This window comes from Propithecus coquereli, unplaced genomic scaffold (assembly GCF_000956105.1).
Source record: "Propithecus coquereli isolate 6110/MARCELLA unplaced genomic scaffold, Pcoq_1.0 Scaffold3, whole genome shotgun sequence".
NCBI classification, from domain to species: domain Eukaryota; kingdom Metazoa; phylum Chordata; class Mammalia; order Primates; family Indriidae; genus Propithecus; species Propithecus coquereli.
This window is the reverse complement of record NW_012148618.1, coordinates 289,692-299,055: the sequence shown is the minus strand read 5'-3', so window position 1 is coordinate 299,055 and position 9,364 is coordinate 289,692. Positions and strand designations below refer to the sequence as shown.

The following is a 9,364-nucleotide window of genomic DNA, read 5'->3' as shown; positions in this document are numbered from 1 at the left end:
GGTTTTTCATTAGAATTAGTTTTTATTGCTTACAAACAACAACAAAAACCCTAATTGATCAAACACCTACCTTGCAATGTTGTAAGGACTAAATGATAGGAAGTGTGTAGAGCGCCTAGCCCAGTCCTGGCAGCATAGCAGGCGGTCAGTAAGTGGGGACAGTTGTAAGTTAACACTCAGGGGCAGGGCAGAGGGAGGGGAAAGGAGAGTCTTACTGGTTTGCTTGCTTTCCGCTGAGAACCACCCTCCCACCCCCAGAGAGAAGGACAACAAAAGGGAGGGAAGTGCAAGCTATGATATGCTCATTTATTCAAAATGTCTTTATTGAAACAGAATGATAGAGCAAGAAAGAAAGAGGTCTGGGTGGATGTCTTTGAGCACAGGATGGAGCCCAGACCCAGTGGTTACAGTGTGGAGCTCTCTCGCTGTCCCCTGACTCTTGCCAAGGAAGTGAACACGAAGCAGCAGGGAGGAGATGGGGGTGGGGACAGCCCTCTGAGCTCTCCTCGGCTGGCGTGAGGTGCCTCTGAGCCTTCTGGGCAGCCCTGCCTTCCTCACTCAGCCTTCCCAATCTCCTTGCCAGGGCCCTAGCTAGCTTTCTGTGTGGGCCAGCCTCCCGCCAGGGTGCTCAGAGGCCACTCAGAGGGCAGGGTTGGGGGTGGCAAGCAGTGGGACGTGGTCACAGCGGTTAGGGGGTGGCTGCTGCAGCAGGGAAGGCCGGCGACACAGCTCCCCATCCCGGAGCACCTCGGGCAGGAGCTTGCGCTTGGTCTCCGGCAGAAGCATAATGCTGAGAATGCAGAGGAGGGCACAGGCCGCCAGCACCACTTGTTGCAGGAAGGCTCCGTGGCCCATGTGGAGGCGCTGGGCTGGGCCACTCAGCCCCCCAAGTGCCCCCAGCGCCATAATCAGGCCCAGGCCACGGCCCCTGGGAGAGATGGGGGAGGCTCTCAGCTCACAGCTGCGGGCCTGCCCAGCCCTTAGCCCTTCTCCCACAGCACCCCCTCCTTCGGCCCTCAGGCCGGGCCTCCCACTGATGCGAGAGGCCTGGCCCTGCCCTGCTGCACCCTGCTCTTACCGGACAGTGGTAGGGATAACTTCAGCAGCAAGGAGGGTGCTGAGGATGGCAGCAGCTTGGGAGGAGAAGAGCCCAAGGACAGAGAAAGTGGTGATGGCAGCCTCGTTCAAATCTGGAGGATGAAGAGGGATGATAAGTGGGGAGGTAGGGAGATCCTGCCTGGCCTATCCCCAGTGTCATCCCCATGGCTCTGATCCCATGGCTGTAGCTGGGTGGGCCCTGGGCATTCACTAAGTGACTGGGAGAACAGACAGGGTGTGTGGCCAGGTGGGGGCTTGTGGAAGATCTGGGCAGGGTCTGGGTCTTGTCTTGGGAGGCCTGTGCCAGAAGTAATGGCTGAGCCTGTCCGAGGCACCTCTGTTGGGGTTCCCTTGCCGAGCCCACGCTGTGGGGGAGGGAGGATGCTCACAATCCCACAGGCCCAGCAGGACCAGGGACGCAATGCTAGTGAGGGTCATCGAGAGAAGAAGGATGCCCCGGCGGCCAAATCGGTCCACGGTGATCCCCAGGAAGACGCAGGCCAGGGCTGCTGTGCCGCTGGCTAGCAGGGAACACAGGTAGAAGTCCGATGGGCTCCCTGCTCCTCCCACAGGCTGGTAGCAGTGGCGAATGGCGTGGGCAATGAAGCTGTGAGAAGGGCAAGGAAGGAAAGAACAATGTCAGAATCCCCACCTGCAGCTGTCCACAACCCTGGTCATCTTTTGCAGGGGTCCTTGGACCTTCCCCACCCAGCCATCCCCCGTCCCAGCTACTGGCCTTGCCCTCAGCTCAGACACCCAGGCTCACTTGGTGAAGCCCAGGATAAGCAGATTTTTCCAGATGTTGCGGTAGTTGAGGAGGGAAGCGAAGGAAAAGGAGGTTGTTGCAGGGAGAGGGCAGGTGTTCTCCAGGTCTTTGGGAGAGAGAGAGGAGCTGACTGTTAGAAGGAACAGGTGGGAACCCAGGATCCTCCCACATGGGTGGTGGGGTCCCTGGGAGAACGTGACACAGCTACAACCATGCAGAGGGCACCAGCATGTGTGCACTTGAGGCATCACTCATAGGGTCCCTGCCTCTTACCCTGCAGAGCCTCCTGGGCCTCCTCCCCCAGCATCTGTCCGTGGGGGCGGTTTCGCTCAGCCAGGATCCTCAGCACAGACTGAGCCTCCTCGATCTGCCGCTTCACGATTAGCCACCGAGCGGACTCCAGAAACAGACCAGGCCAGCTGGGGGCAGGGTGGGGGGTGCATCGTGAGGCCTCCCTTCTGATTAGGGGATGGGAAACTCCCACCTCTGAGGCTGGGGCTGGGGCAGTTGGAGAAGAGGATGGGTCTCTGGGCTAGAACTAGGTTGGAGGTAGAAATGGGAATTGCCAAACAACAGGTGAAGGGCAATACTGACCCGTAAAACAGGAAGAGGATGCAGGGAGCAGTGATCATTCGCTGCAGAAATCGCCAGTCCTTAGAGACAAGGGCCAGGCCCAGGAACAGGAAGTGTCCCCCCACCCCCACCAACTCCCCTGCCAGGGCCACCCGAAGCCTCTGGGTTGGGTCACACAGCTCCAGGCCTGGAGATACAGCAGGGATGGACGGAGGCATGAGAGAGGAGAGAAGAGAAGGGAGGGAGGAGGACAGAGAGAAGGTCAGACCCTGAGTGCAGGCTGCAGCCATTGCCTCCCACCCAGACTAACCTCTGGGTGGCAAGGAATAGAGAGGTTGTTCAGTTCTCTCTCCTCTCCTGCTCAAACCTAGGAGGGCTCTAGGGTCAGAGTCCCTAGTGGGTGCTCAGCATTCCCAGTTTGCACGCCTCTTATTTGACCTTCATGTCAACCCTTGTCCAAGGTCACACAGCTAGTCAGGATTTCATTTTCTAAATAAGTTGCTATTCCCTGACAGCATTAAGTCCAGGGCAAGAAAGGCTTTAAAGATGGTTTGTGTGTGTGTGTGTGGTGGGGGAAACAGGCATGGAGAGAAGCAGGACCCCTCAATCTTCAAAGGCCTGGGCAGAAAGACAGCTGAGATTCTAGGCAGCTGAAATTTAGGGCTGAAGAAGGGACTAAGGGGATCCTAGGGGGCAGTGGGAATGGCCTGGCGATGCAGGCAGGCAGGTGTGAGACCCAAGGGAGGGACTTTCAGGGAGGGTGCCACTTACGCATCAGGTAGACACCCAGGTCAACGCCGGCGAGCAGAAAGCCCAGGAGGAATCGGAGGGCCATGACGCCTGTGGAGGAGCCTGCAGCAGCGCCCCCGACTCCGCAGGGGCCTACCAGCCCCAAAGTCAGCAGCACAATCCCTCGCCGGCCAAACCTGGAAAGTGGGGAGGGCTTCTGATCACCCAGACTCCCTGGAGGAGTTGCTGAGTGGGTCTCAGAGGCTAGAGAAGATGGGGAGGATGGGGGCCATTGGTAAGTGAGTCTGGCTAGTGGGCACCAGGTGTGGCTATGGTTCCGTCGGGGGTGGCACCATTGACTCTTGGGGTAGGGCTATTGGTCAGAGATTAGGGCATTTGTCTGTGGATGTGAGATCACCCATCAGAGCAGATGGGATTTGGGACTGTTAATCCTTAGAGATAGAGATACTGGTCAGTGGGGGTGGAGCTTGTCTTGCTCAGACTGGTCAGAGAAGATGGAGGTCAGTGATATAGGGGGTTGGAGCTATTCATCTGTGGAGGTGAAGCTATTGGCCTCTTGTGCATTGGGATAGTACTGGTCAGTGAAGAGGGAGCTATTGATATTAGGGGACTGAGTAATTGGTTTTTGGAGTTGAGGCCATTGTTCCATGGAATTGGGACATGGATCTACTAATACATAAGGATGGTCAGTGGGGATGGGACACTGGCTGGGAGATGGAGCTGCTAATTCACGGGACTGAGTCTATTAATCCATAGGCCTATTGATCAGTGGGGATGAATCTATTAATCAATGGGGATAATCAGGAAGGACAGGGTCACAGACCAGGTAAGATAAGACTATTGGCCAGTGAAAATGGTCACTAACTATAAGTTAGTGAGGACAGGGCTATTGATCCTTGGCTATTGATTGCTGGGGATAAGACCACTCATCTGTGGGAGATGAACATTGGGGGCCACTGGTCATTGGAAAGGGAGTGAGGCTACTGACCCATCGGGTGGGGCATTATTTTCATGAAGATGGGCCTATTGATTAATGTGGTGAACAGTCCTGATTTTAGGAGACTGAATTGATCTTTGGGGATGAAGCCATTGTTCTGTAGGACTGTGGAAGTGAGGCCATTGATGCATGGGGATGGACTATTGACCTATGGGTTTACGATCTCTGGCCCACAGGGGTGTGTGACTATTGGGCAGTGAGGATGGGTGATTTTAAGGAACTGGACTACTGAACATTGGGATGCCTTTGAGGCATGGAAGGTGAGCTGCTAGTCCATTTGGAGGGACTGTAGATCAGTGTGGATGGTCAGTCCAGTTGGAGCACTTGGTCCGTGGTGAGGGTGTTCAGAATCAGAGATGGGGTTTTTGATCTGTGGGGAGAGTTATTGATTGGTGGGGATGGACTATGGATCTTTGGAGGTGAGGCCACTGATTCATGGAAATGGGGATTTTGTCTGAGAGGATCTGAGAGCCCTGAGGATCCATGAGGTGGAACTATTAATCTATGGGCTATTAAACCATGAGGGTGGAGTCATATGGTGGCAGGCATGGGACTACCTTTATTGGGGATGAGGGCAATGCTCTTTGGAGATAGTTACTGACTTGTGGGGGAGGGGCCACTGGTCAGAGATTGGGTGATCTGTTTGTAAAATTGAACTACTGGTCAGTGGGAATGGGCTGTTGATATTTAGGAATTAACATATCGATTGTTAGGAATGAGACCATCGAGATGGCTATTAGTGGAAATGAGTCTATCAATCCATGAAGATGGTGAGGGAGGTGGTTAGGGTGATGAGGGCAATGCACAGAGAGATAGGACTTTTGATCTGTGGAGGCAGGGTTTTTGCTCAGTGGGATGAGACATGAGATTATTGTTTTTAGAGATGAGGCCATTGATCCATGGGTAAAGGGCAACTGATCAGCGGGAATGGGGCTAAGAGTCCATGGAGGTGGGGTCATTCCCTTGTGCAGAAGAGGTCCAATGGAAGGAGTATTTCTTGATGGGGAGTGAAGTTGAGACATGGGTAGGTCATTGACTAGAAGAAGTCCAGAGAAGACTGCAGAGTCCAGCGAATCATCTTCCACCTCTTGCAAACGCCAGCTGCTTGGTCTAGCTTCCCTAGCACCCCCTCCGTTCTACCAGCCCTGCCCCCACAACAGCCCTCACCTGTCTGCGGGGTAACCCAGGAACAGGTAGCCGGAGGCAAAGCCCAAGATGAAGAGGATCTGCTCCAGGATCACCTGCCAGCCCAGGTCACACACCAGATCCCACTGGGGATGTGAGAAGGGTGCAGCGGGCGTGAGGCCCCACCCTTGCTGCCCTCAGCCCTCCCCCAGACCCGCGGCCCGCCTGGTCGCCTCACCTGGCCAATGGCGTTGGTGGTGAGCACGGGCAGGCCATTATAGTCCCAGTCCTTGAGGCAATGGTTGAAGTCCGGCGGGGCGAAGCCACTGCACGAGGGGTCTGTACTGGTGGCGACACGGCTGGCGGCGCTGGCTGCTAGGGCCGCGCTGGCGACGCTGACGCCGCTGGCATTTGGGGGCTGCTCCCAGCCGGAGGCATTGGGAGGGAAGCCCCCGTAGTGGCAATGCAGTGGGGGCGCCAGCGTGAAGATGGGGTCGGAGGCCAAACCCAGCGCCACGAAGAGCACGGGCAGGCAGCAGAGGCCGAGCTGTAGCTGCTGGCCGCCGCCCAGCGCCCCCACCTGGGCGAGCAGCGCCTCAAAGCTGAGGGGGCCTGGGGGCACGGCCAGCGACAGGCTGCTGCCCAGTCCGTCGCCGCCTGCGTCGCCCTCCCCCTCCCGCTCGCGCTCCCGCTCACCCTGCAGCTGCTCCGTGGGCACCGCATCTCCGAGAGTCCCGACCTGCTGGGTGGCGGGGGGAGGAGAAGGGTGAAGCGGAGAAAACCGCAGAGGCAAGGGGAGGGGGCGGGCGGGAGCGAGGGCTGGGAAGGCAGGCAGGGGCCGGGGATGCGCAGGAGGAGAATGCCAGGTGCTCGGCGGGGGCGGGGGTACGGGGAGAGGATGGCGTAGCCCCCCGGGGCGCGGGCACTTACTCCGTTGGTGCTGGGGGTGATCTCTACAGTGCTGTCGATTTTGCTGCCGCCCCCGCCATTGGGCTCGGGGGTCCCCGTGGCCACCCGGGGAGCCAGCTTGCCGACCGCAGGGGGCCTGCCGGCCCGCGCCAAAAGGATGCGCGGTTCTCTGGCCCAGTTGCGCGCTGGGTGCCGGACTCGGAGAGCCCGTAGAGACCCCGCTCTGCAGCTCTGCAGCCGCGGGCGCCTCCTCGGTCTCTGCGATCTCTGCGCTGCTTTCCCCTCCCCTTCCTCCAGACTCTCCTCCCCTTCCCACGTCAGCAGAGCCTTCGGTCCAGACTCTTCGTCAGAGAGAGGAAGTGGGGCCAGGGCCCACGGGAGGGAGGGGATGGGGGTTCTGTCGTCTGTTTCCTGGGTCTGCGGGCCATTGCGGTAAAAAGGAAAAAAAGCTGAAGGATAGTAGCTAGCCCAGGCACATGCCAGAGATTCCTCTTTTGCTTCCAATCCTTTGCCATCACTCATCCGTCCACTCATTAATTAATCGGTAAAATTTGTTAAGTATCTACTATGTTCCAGGCCTTGCACTAGGCTTTGGGCATAACAGGGTGGGCAAGACCCACCTTAAAGGCAGTTACTAGTGGGGGGAGGGGGAGACACACTCGAACGGCAATTACAGCACAGCTTATGCATATGGAAGGCTGGGCTGGCGCTGTACTCAGCTCTAGCTTCAGTCCTCTACAAGGGGACCACTTCTCTGCGTTTCACCACCCCATCCTGGTTGAATCTCCATTTCTCAATAGCGTTTGGCACTGCCGACCAGCCCTTCCTCTAAACACTTTCTTCCTTGGCTCTTAAGTTGCCATACTCCCTGGTTGTTCCTCTTCTCCTTTTTTCCATCACAGGTTCATCTTCCTCTTCTGGCCCACAGTGTTGGTGGTGGGCACGGGCAGGCTGTTACAGTCCAGTCTTTGAGGCAATGGTCGAAGTCCAGCCAGGTGAGGCCACTGCATGTAGGGGTCCATGGTGGCGACACCGCTGGCAGTGCTGGCTGCTAGGGCCATTCCTGTCTGGATCATTCAGACAGCATCATTCAGTGTCTGCAATCCTCAAAGGCTTGGTCCTGGGCCCTCTTCTCATCTCACACTATTGTCTCCACCTTGGGCTCTCACCCGTGCCCACAGCTTTGATCACCACCAATGCCAACAATACAAACCTTATTCCCAGATTGACACCTCCAGATCCCACTTCTTTTGAGCCCCAGATCCATGAAGCCACCTTTTATTTGACCTTGACCTCTTTGATGACTCACAGGGACCTCAATACGTTCACGGCCAAACTCATGCTCTTCCCTCTATAACCTGGTTGTCTTCTAGTGCCTTTTTCTTCAGTGAAGGGCACCCTCATTATCCAATTGTGGCCAATGTTCAGGTGACAGCACTTACAGCGCCCTCTTCCTCACTGCATGTCAAATCCTTTACAAAATTCAGTCCATTTTATTTCCTATATATTCTCAGATATCCTGTTTCTCTCCATCTCTACCACTGTTAGTCAAGCTACCTGTTGCACAGACTACTTTAGCCCCCTAAACTGCTGTTCTGTATCCACTTTGTTTCTACTCCCCATCTGTCATATATAGTGCAGATGGAATGCTTTCCAAAATGCAGATCTGATTATGTCCCTTTCCTTCTTCAATGGCTTCTTCTCACTGTCAAGGTGAATATTAATAATCCAGACACCTCAGACCTGGTTCTGCATGCCTGGCCACACGCTCTCTGCAGCTCTATCTCACTTCTTTCCTCAAATTCTCTGCACTCCAGCCACACTGGCTGCCTTTCAGTTTTTCCAGTGCCACAGGGCCTTTGCACAAGCTGGTTCCTATGTCTAGAAGTCTTGTTAATCAAGTTTTCCACATCCTTTCAGCTCTTGGCTCAAGCATCTTTGCCTCAGAGAGGCCTTCCCTAACCCCTAGAATTGCTACTCAAAGTGTGATTCATGAACCAGCAGCATCTGTATCACCTGGGACTTGTTAGAAATGCAGAATCTAAGCATCACCTAGGCCCTTGAATCATAATCTGTATTTTAACCAGGTCCCCAGATGTATGTACATTAGAGACACACTTCTCTAAGAGATTCGATACCTGATAGGTACTTTATTCTCTAATCCCAGGTATGGGCTGGAAAGGAACATCTCAGGCTGGAAATCATTCCTTTCTTTCCATCAAATCACACCTTTAACTTGTCTCCTGTGTTCAGAAATTTTCCAAATATGGAAAACCCTTCTTTTCTAATGCATCGAGCTGCCTCCCACCACTTCCCTTCCTCCAACTCATTTCAGCATCTCCTTGGGATTTACTACGGTGCTGTCATAGCCAATATTCCTTGGGGATTTGTCTGCAACCTTGTGTCTGTCCTGGAATATAATAATAATCCCTTAATTTTATGTGGTGCTGGGCTGTTCACATGCATTATATTGTTAGGTTTTCACAACAACCCTGTAAGACAATTATGATCATCCTCATATTAAAGATGAAACCAGGACTCAGAGGGACTGGCATGATTTAACCACAGACACACAAGTACATAGCACACCTGAGACTGGAGCTAAAAACTCTAATTCCAGGATAACTTCTTGAAATTCTGTCTGGAAGATGATAAGGGATGGCCTTCAACACATAGGGGTAAATTCTGTTGGCTCCAGAGTCTGGAAATGAGTTTTCCTTTGAGTGAAGTGAGAAAGGAGACTAAAATGGAAGGGGCAAATGCATAGAGGTGCCAAGAGACTAAGATTGTGATTGAAACTTGGGAGGCCCCCAATCCAATCACCATGTTAGGGTAACATCTTTGGAAAGCAGAACTGAAGCAGTGGATCTGTGGCTCAGACTACTTCCCTTGTAAATGGCTGGAGTAATCCCTCATCTAAGCCCTGGGCTCATCAATTTCACTGAAGTCCTGAGGACTATGGAATTCCAACACATTGCATTTGTCTGCCACCTCAGCTCCTCTAAAAGATAGTTTGTCCAGGATGATCAGCAGGAAGCCTGGGAAGCAGAGTGTAAGGGGCTAGACTCTCTTGGGGTCACCTAAGGAAAAGGGTGCCAGGCTGGCCAATAGTAGTCTCCAGTTGGTTAGAGCTGTCCTATTGTGCA

At 54.5% G+C, this 9,364-nt stretch overlaps 1 protein-coding gene across 1 annotated transcript; it reads right to left on the bottom strand.

Annotated features, from left to right (window-relative positions):
• Nucleotides 1-297: 297 nt before the first annotated feature.
• SLC22A17 (solute carrier family 22, member 17) lies at nt 298-7,240 on the bottom strand. The gene is made up of 11 exons (XM_012649070.1): nt 7,145-7,240; nt 6,240-6,635; nt 5,548-6,051; nt 5,352-5,455; nt 3,209-3,363; nt 2,459-2,624; nt 2,138-2,283; nt 1,865-1,970; nt 1,488-1,705; nt 1,079-1,190; nt 298-928 (listed from the first exon to the last, which is right to left on the bottom strand). Exons 1-11 carry the CDS (start codon nt 7,238-7,240, stop codon nt 640-642), a joined length of 2,292 nt encoding a protein of 763 aa, XP_012504524.1. The 3' UTR covers nt 298-639.
• Between the last annotated feature and the right edge of the window lie 2,124 nt (nt 7,241-9,364).

Bases quoted from the DNA above. Each gene is read 5' to 3' on its own strand.
- SLC22A17 (XM_012649070.1), bottom strand. From the start codon at position 7,240: ATGGACCCCTACATGCAGTGGCCTCACCTGGCTGGACTTCGACCATTG. The intron at 6,636-7,144 runs GTGGGCCAGAAG...AATGGCCCGCAG, and splicing joins CCGTGCCCACCACCAACACT to ACCCAGGAAACAGACGACAG. The intron at 1,191-1,487 runs GTGAGCATCCTC...TTCATCCTCCAG, and splicing joins CCTGCTGGGCCTGTGGGATT to ATTTGAACGAGGCTGCCATC.